The 19,114-nt window shown below is 57.1% G+C and overlaps 6 protein-coding genes across 6 annotated transcripts; 3 read left to right on the forward strand and 3 right to left on the reverse strand.

The window, feature by feature from the left end:
* Positions 1–1,879: 1,879 nt before the first annotated feature.
* Positions 1,880–2,801, forward strand: DICSQDRAFT_52078 (uncharacterized protein; the record flags this gene model as incomplete). Its single annotated transcript, XM_007362561.1, has 3 exons — positions 1,880–2,263; positions 2,397–2,682; positions 2,734–2,801. The coding sequence occupies 3 exons, from the start codon at positions 1,880–1,882 to the stop codon at positions 2,799–2,801; spliced, it is 738 nt and encodes a 245-aa protein (XP_007362623.1).
* Positions 2,802–3,739: 938 nt separating this feature from the next.
* Positions 3,740–4,183, reverse strand: DICSQDRAFT_144553 (uncharacterized protein; the record flags this gene model as incomplete). The annotated part of the gene is made up of 3 exons (XM_007362562.1): positions 3,740–3,798; positions 3,857–4,089; positions 4,152–4,183. The coding sequence occupies 3 exons, from the start codon at positions 4,181–4,183 to the stop codon at positions 3,740–3,742; spliced, it is 324 nt and encodes a 107-aa protein (XP_007362624.1).
* Positions 4,184–4,746: 563 nt separating this feature from the next.
* DICSQDRAFT_52571 (uncharacterized protein) lies at positions 4,747–5,185 on the forward strand (the record flags this gene model as incomplete). The annotated part of the gene is made up of 3 exons (XM_007362563.1): positions 4,747–4,778; positions 4,839–5,071; positions 5,130–5,185. 3 exons carry the CDS (start codon positions 4,747–4,749, stop codon positions 5,183–5,185), a joined length of 321 nt encoding a protein of 106 aa, XP_007362625.1.
* Positions 5,186–5,333: 148 nt separating this feature from the next.
* Positions 5,334–5,989, reverse strand: DICSQDRAFT_133539 (uncharacterized protein). Its single transcript, XM_007362564.1, has one exon. The coding sequence runs from the start codon at positions 5,728–5,730 to the stop codon at positions 5,350–5,352; it is 381 nt and encodes a 126-aa protein (XP_007362626.1). The 5' UTR covers positions 5,731–5,989; the 3' UTR covers positions 5,334–5,349.
* A 267-nt stretch (positions 5,990–6,256) lies between these two features.
* Positions 6,257–10,184, reverse strand: DICSQDRAFT_80559 (trehalase-domain-containing protein). Its single transcript, XM_007362565.1, has 9 exons — positions 9,801–10,184; positions 9,467–9,724; positions 8,647–9,117; positions 7,671–8,596; positions 7,471–7,578; positions 7,403–7,411; positions 7,257–7,346; positions 7,052–7,197; positions 6,257–6,979 (listed from the first exon to the last, which is right to left on the reverse strand). The coding sequence occupies exons 1-9, from the start codon at positions 9,927–9,929 to the stop codon at positions 6,738–6,740; spliced, it is 2,379 nt and encodes a 792-aa protein (XP_007362627.1). The 5' UTR covers positions 9,930–10,184; the 3' UTR covers positions 6,257–6,737.
* Positions 10,185–13,842: 3,658 nt separating this feature from the next.
* On the forward strand, positions 13,843–18,825 carry DICSQDRAFT_53061 (P-loop containing nucleoside triphosphate hydrolase protein; the record flags this gene model as incomplete). The annotated part of the gene is made up of 20 exons (XM_007362566.1): positions 13,843–14,009; positions 14,062–14,156; positions 14,213–14,417; positions 14,479–14,592; positions 14,646–14,741; positions 14,800–14,887; positions 14,944–15,037; positions 15,095–15,355; positions 15,413–15,688; positions 15,744–15,956; positions 16,010–16,092; positions 16,146–16,165; positions 16,214–16,724; positions 16,776–17,423; positions 17,482–17,518; positions 17,572–17,698; positions 17,750–18,061; positions 18,112–18,166; positions 18,226–18,537; positions 18,592–18,825. 20 exons carry the CDS (start codon positions 13,843–13,845, stop codon positions 18,823–18,825), a joined length of 3,948 nt encoding a protein of 1,315 aa, XP_007362628.1.
* Positions 18,826–19,114: the final 289 nt, after the last annotated feature.

Raw genomic sequence — 19,114 nt, forward strand, 5'->3', positions numbered from 1 at the left:
ATGCTTTCCAGCGGTGGAACCAGAGCCCGTCATTATGGCACCCTCGCCGCTCCGTATGTCCTTCCTTCTCCCGCTTGATGGACCAAACCCTGATGGCCATGGTACACCTTTTCAACGTATGCAAACGACAGTCATGAGCCGATCCGTGTCGCCGGAAGAGACAGGCAGTAGACGCAGCCCCAGATCACGCGACAGGTCGCCGTCGCCGTCGCCGTCTCTCGTGTCACGCGTTACAAGACGGCGGTATTCACAAGCGATACCCGTCCAGGGTCGGCCTACTGAAAGCATCGCGTATTCGCGAAGGGGCCGAGAGGCATCCCACGTTCGCAGGCGTAGGAGGCGTATGTCTACCATGCCACTGGGTTAAACTATTCAATGCTAATGAATGTGCTAGGCGTGCTTCTTGCGATTACACCCACAGAAAGTGTCTCCGAGTCCTCCAGGGAATCTATCCATCCGATTCCCAGCGCACAAATTTCACAGACAGAGCGGTCAGAGCATCAAACGGTCACAGTCGTACCGGTAGGCTCACGGCGGCCCTCACCATCGCCTCGCCCAATGCGCGTATTGCGGTCACGGTCGTCTCCCGTTCTGAGACTCCGTTCATCGTCATCGCGAGATAGATTGCCATTGCGGCCAGGCTCGCCGCCCTCAAGCGACCCGAGAGCAGTCGGACAGGCGCGCGGACGGTCGCCGCAGCGTGTACCATCGCCAATGAACGCAACTCGCTCGCCGTCGTCCCGACGTACCTCTCCTCCGTGGGAGTCGAGGGAGCCATCTATAACACCACCGGAGCCGATTTGGCGCACCCCATGCACGCCGCCTCCTGCGGATTATACGTCCCCTTCACCTGGCTATCTAAGCGTGGGCATCTCTGGTAGGCCAGTGACTTCGCCGTTAATATGTGTATCCCCAAGGCCCAGCCCGAGCACCAGCCCGAGCTCAGTGCGCGTGTCTCGATCGCCGCCACGCTCCCAAAGCAGACCGCGTTCGCTCTCGTCGCGGCGAAGCTCGCCCGTGCGGAAGTCTCGCTATACGCCGTCTCCAAGCCGCCGAGAGTCAGCTCCCGTTTACGATGACATGGTCGACAGGCGTACGTTCTCCATGTCGCTAGGTCATCGTGTTGAGGGCTAACAGATCTTGTTCGGGATCCGGCTTACTACACCTGGATTATGCGCTCCCAGAGGAGTCCCTGCATTCCAGCCCCAGTACCCATGACTCACACGCAGACCGGCCTATACGACATCTATCCGCCGTCATCATGACTCCAAGCTCGGCACGGCGGCGCTCACGACCACCGTTGTTGCTCATACACCGACACGCGTCTCGTTCACCATCGCCTGGCTCAGTGCGTGTACCACTACCATCACCGTCCCCGATAAGCGAGTACGCCTCTCGATCACCATGGGGCCGAAGAAGGGATACACAATCGCCTGCGACGCACCGATACGCGTCACGTTCGCCGTCGCCCCGGGGTAGAGCGCGCTTCCGATCGCGGCGGCGCTCACCATCGCCATGCCCCATGCCCGTATCGCGGTCACCGCGCGGCCCAAGGTTCTCAGAGTCGCCGCCATTGCGTACACATTGGTGGAGCCAAGTGTCTGCGCGTCGTTCACCGTCGCGCCCTAAGAGATACTCACGCTCACCACCTGTGCTGTACCGCTCACCCGTGCGGCGGTCTCCAGACTTGCCCCCGATATTGACGCAGTACCAGCAGCTACTGGACTATCACGAGCGGAGACTCCGAGACTGGAATGCGCATGGGGCGCATCTCGCCCGTGTCGCGCAGGCGCTTGAGAAGCATCTTGCGCTCATTCGTCGAAACCCGCATATGGCGTCCACGTCGGACTTCGGCTTGCAGATCGTGGACGAGAAGGAGATGTACGGGGAACAGCAACGGAACGTCGCCCGCTGGCTTCAGCAGGGTGCTCATCCCACACCTACTACACAGGCTCCCCCGTATTCTGGACCAGGCAACGACAAGGCTCAAACCCATGCGAATATACGTCCAGTCAGCGCGTACCCGAGTCGGGTGCACGCTACAGGATTGCCGGTCAGGCAGTTCTCGGGTGACTGGAAGCCGAAGTGGGAGGTGTTCCCGCTGAAGGCGTTCCGCGGCTCGAGCTATAAGTATCTGAAGATTACGAAAGACTGGGACGACGCGGCGCTGTTGAAGGAGCTGAGTCGCTCCTATAACGAGCTGCGGACAATTTGGAGGAAGTGGTTCTCGCTGAGGAGTGTCCGGTACGCATGCTTGCTTCGTGTGCCCTATTAGTACTCATATCCCTACGTCTACCCTCAGATCTATCTCCATGGTCTATGTAAGTACCTTTATGTGTGGGCCTTGCCTTCGTTTCGACATGCTGAAATCTCGATCTCGATTGCGACACTCCCAGGCAGACCACACCTGCGTCTACCCCCGCCGCTTCGGCCCCGCAGCGGTCAGCCCGTCCAAAAACATGCGCCTCCGATACTTCCTGCGCCACCCCGAGGTCCTGAAGGGCCGACACGAGTTCATGCAGGTCCTCACCGCGCGCACCGACCTCGGGATCGAGTTTGTCGAGGGCTGGCAGCTCACGCGCATCGCCATCGCGGTCCTCATCCCCGTGCTCGCGTCGCTCCTCCTGGCGGTGTTCTACTCGGTCGTCGCGCAGGACGTGTCTGGCGCGTTCACGATTGCTGGTGAGTCTCCGAATCGCCTCCGGGGCCTACGAGAGCTGACATCGACTACAGGTTATATGACCTCGGCTTATTCTGTATGCCTCGTGCTGCTCGGGGTGCTCAACTTTGTTGAGCTGTAGCTTGACCGGTGATCCCCATGGACGAACTTCATGCGCTCTGTGATCCCTTTGCCGCCCTGTTCCATATGTGTACGATGTGCTAACGAATTTGGATGCGGATATCACAACCCAGCTTTGTGTTCTCTGAATCGCGAGCGACCTTGGCCATCTCGACATCGATAGCCATATAGACCTCCCGCTCGAATACGCGAGTGCAACGGTTCCACTGGCAGTACCGACGCGCAAGGATGACGTAGCGCGACCATCACGGTGCGTCCCCTATCGACGACAACTTGCGCGCAAATGGGGCGTGCAGGCCGAGCGCGTCCCTACGGAGTCGCTTGTCTGTGAGCATCCCTCACGGACAAACTTCTCAGTAGGGGCGCGCAGGTCCGTTCCTCATCCCCCCTGTGGCGTGCATTTCGCCTTCTTCTTCTCATAGCATAGCGCGAGCAGGGCGAGGCCCGACGGAGCCGTTTGTCCGTGAGCGCTCCTCACGGACAAACTTCTCAGTGGGGTCGGGCGAGCTCAGTGGCGCTGTGGAACGGTTTGGATGGGGAGTGCCTGTGGTGGCTGGTCCCTTGCGGGTTTAAATATGTTTGCGGTTCGTACGCTTTGGCATGCGCTGCGTGTGGTTCCGGACGTTCGTTGCAGAAGAAACGCGTTGTCTGTAAGTCGCTTCAGGATCGTGGCCTAAGCGGGAGTGCGCTTTACGGCGCCACTGTTGAGACAAGCAGCGATCGGTCGTACCGGTGACACCGCTCACGTGTCCGTTGCGTACGTCTCACAAAGTGCGTGGGTATGAAGATGCCAATCGCTTCGCGACGGACGACGCACGTCGCACGTACTCGTGCACATGCTCCAGTATTCGGGATTACTAGCGGCGTATGCTAATGCGGGTATAATGGGTACAGTCAATTCATGATTCCTATCAATACACCCTCTGCCTATCGGCGTGCTTAAGCACTAGGCTTGTTGAGCTCCTGCTGGGCCTGTCCCTTATCGTGGCGGAGGTTGCCTACACAGAGAATGTGTCAGCGTCGATGTTCTATATAATTGTACCGAGCAAAACTTACCAGCAGTCTCCTGCTGGCGGTCGCCGGTGAGGGCGCCGACGACGGCGTCCTTCTTGCCCGCGAGGCGGTCGGCGGCGCCCTCTACGTAGCCCTTGGCCTGGGCGGCGTTGTACTCGGCCTCGCCCTGGGCGTGCTCCTCCCTGCCCGAGTGGGTCCAGGACTGGGCGCCGGTGAGGTCGCCGATGGTCTCGACGACGGTGCCTTTGAGCGAGTGGTACTGGCCGGTGGCCTTTCTGCGGTGGACGTTAGGCCAAGTTTTGTCCGCTAACGACAGAGACAGGGAGACGAGACTTACGAGGGCTGGTCGGTGTTAGCCTGGTAAGACATGATGGTTGGTCGTTAAGTGGTCGTGAAGTGGTAGTGTGATGTGGTGAGTTTGCAAGTGTCGGTTGTGAGATGGCTGAGGTGGATATGCACAGGTTTATATATGCCGGTGCGGCAGGCACAGACATTGGAGAGAGTTGCGTCACTGTGGGACCTGCCTGGAAACTGCGCATGTGTTTCTGAGGACGAATTGGGTGGCAGGATGGTATCATCCGGAGCTTGACGGGATGGGACCTGAAAGGACTGGACAGCGCTCGGTAGACACACGCAGCCGGAAAGGGAGCAAAAGATGGGCCGAAGGTGGGTATAGTGGCAGCCAGTGACGTACTTTGCAGGATGACGATGGGGGCGGGCATAGCCGGGCGTTGATTCGATGACGCTAATAGCTTTAGATCCCATCTCGCTGCCACTCCTCCTCCATGACGTCACTCTCCTCATCCTCCCCTGCGCCTAAGTCGATTCGCTCTATATAAACCCTCTCATTTGCGCCCTTGCTTCCCCATCCAAACTCACACCATCATATCCCAACTCATCTCTTCGATCACCCACACAAATCAATCACCATCATGTCCACCACCAACAACAGCGGCGAGCCCAAGTACGTACCCCTTCATTGACTTCGTCCTCAACGCCTCTAACCTCTACACTCTCTTTGCAGCAAGACCACCGGCCAGTACCACTCCCTGAAGGGTACCGTCGTCGAGGCCGTCGGCAACGTCACCGGCGCCCAGTCCTGGACCCAGTCGGGCAAGGAAGAGCACGCCCAGGGCGAGGCCGAGTACAACGCCGCCCAGGCCAAGGGCTATGTCGAGGGCACCGCCGACCGTCTCTCGGGCAAGAAGGACGCCGTCGTCGGCGCCGTCACTGGCGACCGCCAGCAGGAGACTGCTGGTAAGTTGTGCTCGATGAGCGTATGATAGACCGCCGATGCTGACACATTCCTGTGTAGGCAACCTCCGCCACGACAAGGGCCAGGCTCAGCAGAACCTCAACTCGAACTCATAAGCCCATAATGTGGCCTGAAGTGCTTTATGTATGATAGACGTCTGCTGTATGGAGGCAATGTGGATCATTGTAGCATACCCTCGTATCCTTCCATCGTCATATATATGACATGTGCCAATCAAATTGCTACAGCAAAGACTGGGGGTGAGCAATAAGCAACTTTTTCAGCATCTCTGCTGCAGCTGGGGCGCGTAGAACAGCGCGTAGAACAACGCCACCAAGCACACCACAGTGACCGTTTTGTTGACGAAGGCCCCCCAGCCCGACCCAGCTCTCGCTGGCTTGTCCTCCACTTCCTCCAAACGGATCCAACTCGTGTGGGCATCATTCCACATATGCATATGCGGCGCCATTATACCGTCATGATCCAGAACCTCTAGCCACTTCCACATTTGCGCGGCCGACGCCTTCTGCATTTCCCTCCCGAACAGCGGCGCGAAATCCTTCACGTTGAGCGCGATGATAGTCTTGCAGAGCTCGTCGACATTGCGCCACTGCTCCGGGCTCCAGCCGCGACTGCCCTTATCGGGGTCGATGGCGTGCATGAGCCCGAGCGACCGCAGGAGCAGCTCGACGCCGAACTTGTACGCCGGCCAGTTCGCGAGCGCGAGCTGCCACCCCCGCGTCTTCTCCAGCCGGAGCTGGAGGTGCTCGGGGAGTAGCAGGTCGGCGAGCTCGAAGTTGTTGATGTAGGGCCCGGGTGCGTGGTCGGGGTCCAGGCTGATGACTCTGTGCGCACGGGCTAGCGGACTCGTGCGTGCCTGTATGAAACGGAGCGCACATCATGGTGTTCGTTGCGGGGCGAACGGCTGGTCAAGAGATGCGGCCTGGACGGGAGCGGTCAGCAGCGACTCGGAGTCGGCTGCAGGCATTGTAGGTACTTATAAGTAGCAGCGAAGTGCCGTTCGAGTGTGCTGCGGTAGTGCCGTGACGTCCTGAGGCCTCGTTGGATTGAGCCTTGATAGTCATTGAAGTACCGGTGCACGTGGTGCCGGTGTTGACGGTGAAGCCTGCTAGTGAGGAATTGGCGGCTAGCAGTGTCGATGAGCCTACACACTCGCCCAGGACGGAAGGTATGTCAGATATCTACAAGACAAGGAGTCACTCATGCGATTGCTATTGTACATGGGCTGTATCGTGGCGTAATAAAGCCTAAAGAGCAGCGGAAACGTCTAAGCGCTATTTGGAGCGATGCAACTAGAGGATGGACGTGTAGGGGGCTGCGTCTAGGATGTGAGAATCCGTGCAGAATGTCACGATAAAGGTAGAGAGAGGCGAGCGCGAGAGCTGAAGTTGGTTTTACAAGGAGTTATTAGAGTGGGAAGAGCGAGAGCAAGGTGATGTGGACTCGGTACAGATAATCGTGAAAGCATAGAACAAGAAAAGAGGTGACGTCGCACCAGACGGATGATTAGGCGCGGAGAGCCGCTGAATTATTTTAGATGGCGCCGTCGAGCTTGTGAGGATGAGGACGAGGGCGACGAAGCGATGGAGCAAGTGGCACGGCGGAACGCAGAGAAGTCCATCGTGAACGAGAAAGACGAGATCATGCTCAACGCGTCATGTCGTGCCCGGGAACATCCTGACCAGTCACCGACGTAGGCGACATAACAGGCGACGAGAGGTTGAGGTTGTCCATGGCCAACCCGAGCGGGTCGTTGTTCGCTGTCGCGTACGCCTGCGCCTGCTGCTGTGGGTTGAGGTAGCTGCCGAAGAACACTTCGGGGCTCGTGCACGCCGAGACCGCGCGGCGCATTCCCGTCGAAAGGTATGTCAGGCCGACTTGGTACGCGGCTGGGAAGGGCGTCAGGCCAAGCTCTTCTTGGGAAGGGAAGCCAAGAGGAAGGGAAGGAGGGAGGAACGCACCGTTCATCCAGCCGAAGCCTTCCCTGGGAACCATCTTGAAGTCGACGCCCTGGTTGCCGTACTCGGCGTCCACGAGGTGGGAAAGCTTGACAGCGTCGAACTTCTCTGGGACAACACCATTGAAGTCGACGAAGGCGGTCGTCATCCTATGGTACGAACCCAATCAGCGATTGACAGAATCCAGAGGAACATTAAAGATAAATACATGTACAGCCACCTGTATGCCAACCGCTGGGCGTCCTCAAGGTAGCCATACCGCTCAAGACCGACCCAAGTCATGATCTGGTGTGGAGGCCTGTGTGTTGACTATCAGTCACGTACGTTAGCAATCAAATGTCAGGGGTGACTGACCAAGCGTAGCTAAATGGTTTTACGTGTTAGCATTTCGACTTGGCACGATACCGTGCGACGACACTTACGGATAGTCCCACTGACGGTTCGGCCGGTCAAGCGAAATCTTTCCACGAGATTCCTCCGTACCGGAAACCAATCCCCCAATCACTTCGAACTTCTTCAGGGATTGCGAACTGCACAGCATGTCGAAATCAGCACCGCGGCCCATACAAAGCAACAACCCAATCACCCCCATCCAATCGGAAGCAGAAAGCCAAGCACTCACATGAGCTTCCAGCACTGCTCCTCGCTCGCGCAGCCGGCCCAGAGCGTCCAGAACGCGGTCACGCTCTCGTACAAGCTCTGCTTCTCCTGCACGGTGTCGTAGTCAAAGTACAGCGCCTTGCTCTCGTTCCAGCAGTATTTGTCGATGATCCCCTTGCGCCACTCCGCACGCGCGAACCACTCCTCGCTCTTCTGCATCCGCGACTTGCTCCGCTCCCACTTGCTCGGGTCTGCGTACGACTCCGGCGTAGGGGGGAACGGCGTGAGCGCGAAGTCCTCGTCGAGCTCAAGCTCGTCGTCGAACACCTCCCGAATTGCAGTACCGATGTCGACCTCGTACTTGTACAGGAGCGCCTGGAGGTCGATCGTGCCCAGGTTCGCGCACCGCTTCTCGAATCTGTACGTCGTGTCGTGCCCGGACTCGCGCACCGCGCGGTCGTGCAGGAAGTACTCGTCGAGCTCGGGCTCCTTGAGCACGCCGTCGTTGTACTTCTCGCTGAACTCGAGCACGGACAGTCCGTGCTTGGCCGCGTACGGCTCGAGGATGTGCGTGAAGTGTGTCGCTTCGGTTTCTGGGGGAATGCCGATGCCGTCGGGTCGGAAGCGCGAGAGGCCGGTCTTGGGATCCATGCGTGGCTCTGCAACCCAGATGGTGTGGTACTCCTTGATGGCGGCTTGGATAGCACGCTTGAGCCAGACACGGTTCTCATCCATGTCGGAGCGGTCGAGCTGGTTGTATATCTGGAGCGCCATGTCGGTGAGGAAAGGCGGTTGGGTCCGGCAGAGGTAGTACGAGCGGGAGCCGTTGAGGATCTTGCCGTAGTGCTTGATCTCAAAGATGAAATGGTCGACCATACCCTTAGCCATGTTCACGTAGCCGTCGACGAGCAGGCCGAGGGAGATGAAGTACGAGTCCCAGTTATAAAGCTTTTGCTGGTTCAGCGTCGTGCGGCTAAGAGAGCCGCGCTGAGGCTTACCTCGTTGAAACGAGCACCGGGAACAATGAAGGGTATACCCTTCAGGGTCTTGCCGTCCTTGCCATCAGGGACCTCCTGCATTGCGAGAGCAAGAATGCCCGGCTTGTTGTTCAGACTTTTGACATAGACTGGGTCGTCTGGTTTGGGCGGTAGGACTTGCACATCGAGGTTAAGATGGGGCTTCTCTCTAGTGACCTTCCGGTAATACTCCGCCATAGCGGGTTCGCCATGGGGCACGTATATGCGCGGGTTGACGCGGCCGGTGCGGTTCTTTGGGTCCGCGCAGATAATTTCCAGACCTTCACCGTCGATCCGACGAGTGAGGGCGTTCCAGAACGAATGTTTGATCATTCGCGACAGGCGGTCAACGGGGTTCTCCGTCAAGCGCGCCTCGTCAAGGACGATACGTTTCCTCCCATGATCCCGGGCAAGCGCCAGCTCTTGCAGGAGATTCGACAACATGTACGTGCCCTACAAAGCAACCATGTCAGTACATCAATCCCCTAGCGTTTATTTGACAATGTTGCCGTTATGTGAGGGCGCCCACGTGCCGCGCCCAGGTCGACATGTCGACGAATAAGTCAATCAAAATAACTAATTGACGCGTAGACGCGTCAATCGCGTCGAGATCCGCATCCCCGCAGCGCAGCGGAGAGCGGATGTGTCGCCGCAATACGTCCGCTCGTTCTCCTGTCTCGCAGTGACAAGACAATCAAGCCACACCAGCTCATACTAATGGAGCCCGACAACGCGAGCATAGCCCAAGGTCCGGCGCGGACGGAAGTCATAACACCCAGGGGACAGTATATCGAATACTCACCCGGATGTCAAAGCTTTTGAAACCGTTGCTCGTCGCAGTGCCGAGAGCCATCAGCTTCGGACCGGCATCCGTGACGGAGATTTGGAAGTCGCCGTCGGTGTCCTCCTGCTCGAGGACGACGCGGATGGTCTCTTCGACGTCGATAAGGAACCGGCGCGGGGCAGAGCCCTTCTCGTCATGAGACATACGGCGCGGGCGTTGATGTGTGGCATCCTGGAAAGCGGGCAAGCGTTTCGGGTTGTACCCATGCGCGAAGGACTGGAGGGGGAAGCAGGCGGCGAAGACGAACAAAGGTGAGTCAAGGCGGGCGGTCGCGACAGGGCATGGTACGTACCGCACTGTACGTCCGACCGCGACTGAAGCGCTCCTCACCGCCATAGTACTGGGCAGCGTCGGTGTGGACTGGAGCATGGTGCTCGTCGACGAAGTTCACTCCTGCTGGGTGAGCGAGGGTGGGCGCCATGGGGGTATAAGCGTAAACGATGTATCGGATATCAGAGAATGAGATTGCGAGTGGCAAAGGGTCGAGAAAGGGGCGGCGTTGGTGGGCGATATAAGGATAAGAACGTGGATGGTGGAGGAAGAGTCTCGAGTGTCGAGCGATGCAGAGTGACGATCTAACGGTGGTGCATGCACTATCGGCTGTCGGAGCGCTTGCCGATTACTCGGCAACCTCTGCAAAGACGTCAACGGCCTCTTGCACTGCAACGACCACGACGCTACTCTCTTTCTGCCCTGGTTGAGCTCGGCTACGGCGGCGGTGCGAAACAGGACAACATTCGTCACCAATGCGCCTCTTATACCCGCCTTGCGCGTTACCCCGCCGCGCTCAGCTGACCGTCGAAACAGTTACGGCAACCCCTTTCCCCGCACTTCATTGGGCATCGCTCGCAGCCTCGCACGACCGCCATCTGTTCCCAAGAAGCTGACAAGCTGCCAGGGCCCCGCGGTCCATTAATCGCACCCTCCGAGATCGCATCGTGCGCGGCTTCCCCACACAGACGCGTCCCCGGTCGACATATGGGATGCGTCGTGCCACCACTCGCCCTGAACCTACCACACTAGTCTTCGGCCGACTGGGATGCCTCTCAGGCCTGCAGAGCTCCCCTGTTCGGTCATGCGTGCGCCGTGTCAACCACCAGTGATGTGGCCAAGATCCGGTCTGTTTTCCCGTCTGTGACAAACGCATAGCTATGTCGGACAGCTGTCGGATCCGGTGCGCCCGTTCCCCCTGTCCCCCTACGGTGCTTATATGAGTATAACACGGGCCTTGTACCGATACTCAGGGCCGACCTGCGGGGACAGCGGAGGGAACGAGGCGCATGAATAGGTACGTCCACATAATCTGCATGATCTCCATATCCTCTGTCAGTCATCCTGTTCAAATAGCGACTGCGAAGCCGTTGCGCGCTGCGAACGTGTCTCGAAGTTTGTGCTCAGGGCGCTAGCGACGGAACGTCCCGAGCCCGCTGGCCTCGATAACAGTGTTTCTGCGAACCTGATCTCGCGCTTCGCTGAGTTCTTCTCAACGTCCCATACCCTTGTGGGGTTACTGTGAGTTCCGAACGTGCGTAGGTAAGACCGTCATTACAAGTGCGTTACAATGAGGAACGCCCAAGAACCCGTGCTAAGCACTCGAGAGGACACGACATGCAAAGGCGCACGCAAAGTGGTTTTTGCAGACGCCTTGTGTCGATTTCCCCTGCGCCTCATGCTTGAGTAGAACCCCGAGATGTGGCAATAGACGCTTCTCTCGTCCAACCCTCATTGATTTTGGTCATTCTATACGACATCCGGCTGATCCTGCTCATAGTTCTGTTGGATACGGCGGCCATTGAGGCCTAATGAACGATCGGGGACACCGCTGCTAGTACCCTACAATGATCCTTCACTCGTCTCAATACGCCCCCCACCACTGCGGATCAGGCGTCTGGATCATTGCTTTGGACAGACCCTCTATGCTAGTATTTGCGGTGGTGGGGATGCGAGTTGAGGCGTATGGGTACGAGACCTCTGTACAAATCCTGGATCTCCCTCCAGCCTCAGTTTGAACTGCGATGAGCCCGCCCTAGTTGATCATATCTGCTTACGCATGGATATGCAGTTTGATCCATGGTCCCTGCCTTTCATGAAATCTTGATGTTCCGGCATGTGTTCCTTGCATGTCGCATCAGTATAGCATAAGACACCCGGGACATTTCTCCGGCGTCGCTCTTTCTCCTCGTGGTAGTCGCAGCCGAATAGAAGTGCTCTATCTAAGCTCTATCAAGGGCTCCGATATGAAACGATCACGCGAAACGACGCGCATGGTGACCATCCATTCCGGCGACTTCGCATCGTCGACGAAGGAGCTTTTACCGGACCATTAGGGTCGATGTCGTTATCCACGCGTTCTGGCAGCGTAAGCTCTACAAGGGGGGCAGTCTATGCGATAGTTTTGCAACCGGGAGACTTGCCGATGTTGGTTGTAACGAGCCTAATTACCTCGATCTACGAGGACTCCCACACCAGCGGATGCATACAGAACCGATGCCACTGCAAGGTTTGCCGTCGCCCTCAGCCCACCAATTGCCCCATCGGAGGATGTGCGACCACAGCGGCACTTTTATTTCGAGTCTAGACACCAGTCCGTTAGCCGGTGATACATGAAATCTCTATCTTGACGTCAAGAGCTCGCTGCTCATCCTACGATGTCACAGACATCTGGTCAAGCAATCCTGGAGCCCGGGATCACCGGGCAGTGGCTAAGCAACTCCGCTGCTGGATCGTGTAGTTGGACAATCCCGTCAGCGAAACAAACATACTATGCTGGGACGCTGGGCTCTCCTTTGACGTCAAAGGTGCTTCGGCTTGACGAGCCCTGGCTCATGCAGGCCTCGTTGCACGACTTCCTGAAGCCTGAAGATAGAGCCGGTGGTTAAGCTTCCACATCGGTCGCGAAGAGACGCGAGAGCATGACGTTGCCAGCGGAGGGCAGGGACGATCGAAGGGGTTCAGGTCGAGATTAGCTATAGGCTTCCATTATGTATTTTGTACATACGCAGGCCACGCATCAGGATTGATGGGCCGATGGATAGTGGGCGGCGCACGGACGGTCTGAGAGCAATGCGGCGCGGTCCTCGCCGAGTACAAACGTTCGATTGCTCGATGCGACGGCAAGCAGGCCCATATCCTCCGCAGCGGTCGATGGCTCCCGTTAGCATCAGTTGCGCATAATGAACATCTATCGGATGGGGGCCGAGGCTAGGCCCAACATTGTGCCACTGAGGAGGTCTTTTTCTCTGAACAGATGTCGACGAACCAATGCCTGAGCCTCGCACCTTGGCTAGTCCGTGCGACCCGCCGGCGCGTGCAGACGCAGTTTGACGGAAATATAACGCTCCTCGTCGCTTAGCGCGATGTGCACCTTCCCAAGAGCCCTCACGTCGTCGTCTGTGCACTCGACGCCAGCGAACGGTCTCCTCGGTCCCCCCGTCGCACGATGAGCTCGAGTCTGAGTATGGCGGCGCAGTTCTTCATGTCCGTGCCAGTCCCTCCGCTGTCCCGCCCAGCCACAGGGCTCCTCTCGATCCCCGAGACTTTCTCCGCGACCACCTCAGACAGCCCCGGACCTTTAGGCAGCAGCCCCCAACTTGACTACGTAGTCACGACTCTCCTGCCGGCCAGTGCTGCACTCCTCGCCCTGTCCTATGAGCTTCTTTCTCGGATATCATACCCCAAGGCCGTCCAGAACGTCGCTCTCAAACTCTCGAGACCGTTCCGCAACTTTTTCACTCTCGAAGACGTCGAGGCGCCCACGCTGTGCCCGCTCCACCGTGCACCATGGAAGGCGCGCGCTCTCGTCGTCGGGTCGGCCGCGCAGAGCGTCGGGTGGCTCGCGGTGCTCGCCTACAAGCAGGAGGTCGCCGACTGGGAGGGAAGCTTGAGAGCCGGGGTGGCGTTTCTCGCATGGGTGCGTACTTCGTCCGACGCGCGCTCCGACGAAGGATCAACGTTGTGCTGATGGACGGCGGCGGCGCGCCGACCGCGCTGCAGACATTCGCGCTTACGCGCGTGCTCGTCAGACCCCCGGTGACGCCCCCGTACCTCCTCCTGTGCTTTTACGTGACGTGCGCGGCTGCGGCGGCTTACGAGCTCGTCTTTGATGTCCTGAGAGGCGGCGGTGGCGTGCAGTATGGCGCCCTCGGGCTCGGCGCGCTGCAGCTTTGCGTGCTGGGCACACTCATCTGGATAGCGGGGACGTACCCTTTGCGGGACGTGTGGCCTGGACCAGATGTTGCGAGACCATTCGAGGTGAGTTCTAGTCGGACACGTTGCAATGAACGCGGCTGGTCTTACGTGCCTCCTCCGGAAAGCCCCCATCGAGTAATTTCACGATGCCGGAGGATAGCGCGAATCTCTGGAGTTGGTCCACGTTTTCGTTCGTGGAGCCTTTGTTTGAGGTTTCGAATGCGCGCACCGTCAACGAGTCTGACGTCTGGAGGCTCTCGCCGTTCTTGACCCACAAGAACATATTTACAAAATACCTGCGATATGCATCTGCGTACGTCCCTATGCAGTCCGTGTTTCAGTCTCTAGGCTTACATTGTAGATAGACATCCGACGCACTCCCTCTTACGCTACTTAATCGTGTCTAATTCCCTCGATCTAATTCTCGACTTACTACTGGAAACCTGGAGCGCGGTGGTTGGTGAGTTGGCCGCGTGCATGTCTTGTCAGGAGCGTGCCTAACGCGCGTGTGTCCAGGATATGTTCCGCCCTATGCCTTGCAACGCATCCTACAGGCCCTTTCCGACCCCTCTCCGAACGCCAAGAGCACAGCCTATTTCTTCGCTGCTGTTGCGTTCATTGCCAATCTCTCCTTCGCTCAAGTGGATGTGAACCAGGGATGGTTCAACCGACGATGCTACGAGCGTACAAGAGGGCAACTATTTTGCGCACTCCACTACAAGTGCGTTTACATCCAATTGCATAAAGACCCGTGTTCACTCCCCAACGGTTGAATCTCGCAGGGCACTGAAGAGGCGAGACGTGAGCGGTAAGAATGAGCCCAAGAACGACGATCCCTTGCTGGAAAACGAGGATGAAGGCAATGCGGATCTTGGCAAGATCGTCAACCTCATGCAGTAGGTTTGCCAAGCAGCCGCGGTGATGTCGCCATATTGACCAGCTGGGGCAGAGGAGATGCATATGCCGTGGCACACCGCTTCTGGCAATTTTCCGGCTTCTTCCTGGCCCCCGTCCGCCTGACCATCGCTCTGGTGTATCTCTACAGGTAGGCACGCTAGAACGACCCGGCACTTTTATCGATCTAACGAACATCCACCGATCAGAGTTCTAGGGTGGAGCGCCTTCACCGCTGTCGCCGTGACGGTCGTGGTTTACCTTATGAACTACCCCTTGGCAAAGTATGACATATACGTGCGTGGTCATCCTGGCTTAGGACTAATGGCCATAATTGACAATGGCGCGGATAGCTTATGCGCCAGAGCTGGAAGGCGTCAGATCGCAGGATGAACACCGTAAATGAACTTTTCCAGAACATTCGCTTCCTCAAATTTTATGGATGGGGTACGCTATGCCGTATGGCCGTCGCACTTGTGTTGGATTTCTGACATTCTCGTGCAGAGTCCCGATGGAGCGAACGCGTCAAGGAAGCGCGAGAGTCGGAGCTGAAATGGCGCGTCAAGGCTAACATCGTCGATACATTCATCTCGTTTATCTGGAGCTGGATGCCGTCGGGCACGGCGCTCGCGACCTTCGTTTGCTATACCGTCGTCGCAGGCAAACCGCTCACTGTCGCGACTGCGTTCACGGCAATCGCGCTCTTCTCGTACCTTCAGGGCCCAATGGTAGAACTCCCCGATCAAGTTTTCGCTATGTTGCACGGTATGTTCTTCACAGCAAGGTCAAGTCGTCGATTGATGGCTGATATCGAATACCCAGCGTACGTCAGCATGCAACGTATTGAACGATTTCTCAACGAGGAAGAGGTTCCAGCCTGGGCTTCGTCGTTGAAACGGGATGTTACATCTGCTTCGTCCAACGAGACTGAAGTGGGGTTTGATACTGCGACTTTCGAGTGGGACATAGCCGAGAAAGAGACGCCCTCTAGGTTCACGCTGGGTCCTCTGAACATCCGATTCCCTCCTGGACAGCTTTCTTTAGTGAGCGGACCAACTGGCTCTGGGAAGTCCGCGCTCCTTACGGCGCTGCTTGGAGGTACGTCGACCTGGTCGCTCTAGTCCCCCATCCCGATACTGATCACGCGTTATAGAGATGCACTGTACATCAGGCCGAGTGATACTCAACAAGGCAGGTCACCGAGTTGCCTATTGCGCGCAGAACGCCTGGCTCGAGCATGCCACCATCCGAGACAACATCATCTTCGGCGCTGGATTTGGATATGATGAGGCTCGCTACCAAGCTGTTGTGGATGCCTGTGCTCTCGCGAAGGATTTCGAGATTTTTACAGCAGGAGACATGACAGGTATGTCGGTAACCGCACGCATGGCTAACGTATTACTCAGTTTGGTGCTCCAGAAATTGGCGAGAAGGGCATTACCCTTTCTGGCGGCCAGCGCGCCCGGATCGCTCTCGCGCGCGCTTTGTATTCTCCCGCGAAGGTACGCCATGCCTCTAAAGGAATCTCCTGACAGGGGCTGATACAGCTCTATAGGTTATCCTCCTCGATGACCCGTACGTTACATCTCTAGAAGCAGAGCCTACACGCTAACATCTTTCCAGACTCGCTGCAGTTGACCTGCACACTGCCACCCACCTCGTCAAGAAGGCGCTGTCAGGGGACCTCGCGCGTGGCCGGACCATCATTCTTGTCACCCACCATATCAGTCTGTGCCTACCTATTGCGGCTTATCTCGTAGAGCTTTCGTCGGGTGCGGTATTGCGCAGCGGCTTGACTTCGGAGTTGCAGGAGCGTGGGGAGCTGGAGAAGCTCGTTGAGGCTGAGGATACCGTGGAAGAAGGCAAGGCAACAGATGCGGCTTCTACAACAGACGTGGAAAACGAAGCGGACGTCACAAAGAACCCCGAGAACGGCAAAAGCAACAGCGTTGGCAAACCCGACGGGTTACTCACGGATACCGACGCCGGAAAGCTCGTCGACGAGGAGACGCGCGCAGAGGGCCGGGTGTCGCTACGGACTTACTGGACCTATATTAGGGCCGCCGGGATTGTGTGCTGGATCTTCACGTTCGCGTTCATGCTCCTCATCCGGATAATCAATGTCGGCTTCCAGGTGAGTGGGAGTATTCGGCGTGTAAAGCCACTTATATATATCATGTCGCAGTTCTTCGTAGCAAAATGGGGCGAGGCCTACGAACACGGTCCAGTCTCGGAAGCTGTTGCTCTTGGACCAGGAATTTTCGACCACCTGCCCCCGCCCGATGAAGACGTCTGGCCTTGGCTGATGATCTATCTGTATATCTCGATGGCCGGGGCTCTGTTTTCCTTGTTCTACATCTCGCTTGGATACTATGCGAGCCTACAAGCGTCTCGCTCGCTCTTCATTTCCATGCTGCAGCGCCTGTCTCGGGCTCCTTCTCGTTTCTTCGACATCACTCCCATCGGGCGCATCCTCAACCGCTTCACCTCGGACATCAATACGGTCGACTACAACCTCCAAGGCTCCGCTCGCTCCGCACTGTCCGGAACGCTCAATTTCCTCATTTCTTTCTCCGTCATCATCTCCGTCGTGCCCTCCTTCGCACCCTTCGCGATCTTCATTGCATGGCTATACATCCGCCTGGCGCCGTCCTACGTGCGTGCTTCGCGCGACCTGCGACGTCTGGAGTCTGTGTCGCTGTCTCCCGCGTTTGCTGGGTTCGACGAGCTGTTGAGGGGTCTGCCGCATGTTCGTGCATTCGGGATGGAGGAGCGGTACCAGGACAGATTCTACTCGCGAGTGGACAAGTTCCAGTCGTTTGACCATGTCTATGTGCGTCTTCCTCGAATGACTGCGTTGGGTGACGTGGTGAACTGATATGACGCGATAGTGGTTGATCGCTGGTTGGCTGAACTGGCGATATGACTGTTCGTATTCATGTGTTCCCGCGGAAAACCACGTCAACTAACGTCATGTATAGGTTTGGGTTCCGTCGTCGTCTTCATGACGACGTTGTTTGCCCTCGGGAGCTCCGTCTCGTCCGGTTGGGCTGCGTTGGTGATTGTCCAGGCAGGAGTGTTTGCCGACGCTTCTCGGCAACTCGTCAGGTAGTCGTTGATGCTTGCAATTGTGAACCGTACTGACTCCATCTTACGAAGGGTCCTCGCCCAAGTCGAGCTCGACTTCAATTCCGTCGAACGTATTGTGGAGTACCTCGAGGTACCGCAGGAGGCGCCCGCAATCATCCCAGAGAAGCGGCCGCCCGCTGCCTGGCCGTCGAGCAATGGGGAACTCGTTGTGCAGGACCTCGTCGTGAAGTACGCGCCGCACCTTCCCCCAGCACTGAAGAAGCTGTCGTTTTATGTCAAACCGGCGGAGAAGGTCGGAGTCGTTGGAAGGACCGGGTCTGGCAAGTCAACTTTGGCGATGTCTTTTCTCAGGATCATCGAGCCGAGTGGAGGTCATATAATGTGAGCGCGAACGACAGCTTTATCATTTCATCGCAGTGACAATCCTTTAGAATTGATGGTATTGACATCACTACTATCGGTCTGGAAGACCTGCGAAGTCGAATCGTACGTGGTATTGCTACCAGAAGGCCACTACTGTCGCTCACTCGCTAACTTGACCACAGACTATCATTAGCCAGGACGTTTCCCTTTTCTCCGGCACACTACGGAGTAATCTGGACCCCTTCAATGAACATACTGACCAAGAATGCTGGGATGTCCTCGAACGATGTCGCCTCACAACTATCCTCAAGGGTTCTCTACAACGTACGCAAGAGTCCCACGAGATCACGCTGGACATGCCCATCAGCCAAACTGGCTCCCTGAGCGCGGGTGAACGCCAGCTAGTCGCAATGGCGCGTGCCATCCTACGGCACAGTAACGTCGTGATACTGGATGAGGCAACTTCTCAGATCGATAGCGATCTTGATGACCAGGTCAGTGATGATTACGCTGTCTGACGTTTGAGGCGAATGCTTAATCTCTTGCAGATACAACGCACGATCCGAGAGGAGTTCGCAGGTGCGATCGTGATTACCATTGCCCATCGCCTCAAGACCGTCTTAGACTATGATCGAATCATGGTCCTTGGTTCGGGCGAGATTGTCGAATTCGACTCGCCAAACGAGCTTTTACGCAGGCCGGGCAGTTCGTTCCGAGATATGTGTCGGGCGAGTACGGACAGAAGGGTACACCAGGCAGTCTCTGAAGCTCATATTCACTGAAGTGGTATGCATCTCGTCGCCAAAAGTATCTTTTGTTCAATGCATGGTGGGATGGATGTATTTGTAGCTTGCATATCGGTTCTGAGGGTACATCCGGCTATATATCATTCACCGGGGCGTTAATCTCGCTTTAATTTACATGGATTACTTGTCGGGGTCTTCGTTGTACACATATAATCGAAAGAGTCGCTGCTTACAGTCTCTCTGAAGATGTCCGATATGATGTGGATTTGCGGTAGGCGAACCAGTGCGGCAATGTGGCAGGGGCTGTGCAGGCCAAGAGGGTAGG

This window comes from Dichomitus squalens (genome assembly GCF_000275845.1).
Source record: "Dichomitus squalens LYAD-421 SS1 unplaced genomic scaffold DICSQscaffold_4, whole genome shotgun sequence".
NCBI classification, from domain to species: Eukaryota; Fungi; Basidiomycota; class Agaricomycetes; order Polyporales; family Polyporaceae; genus Dichomitus; species Dichomitus squalens.

Excerpts from the sequence above, each read along its gene's own strand:
- DICSQDRAFT_133539 (XM_007362564.1), bottom strand. The coding sequence starts at position 5,730 with ATGCACGCCATCGACCCCGATAAGGGCAGTCGCGGCTGGAGCCCGGAG.
- DICSQDRAFT_80559 (XM_007362565.1), bottom strand. The coding sequence starts at position 9,929 with ATGGCGCCCACCCTCGCTCACCCAGCAGGAGTGAACTTCGTCGACGAG. Across the intron at positions 9,725-9,800 it reads GCGGTCGGACGTACAGTGCG|TCCTTCGCGCATGGGTACAA; the intron begins GTACGTACCATG and ends TTCCCCCTCCAG. Across the intron at positions 8,597-8,646 it reads CCGGTGCTCGTTTCAACGAG|CTTTATAACTGGGACTCGTA; the intron begins GTAAGCCTCAGC and ends AACCAGCAAAAG.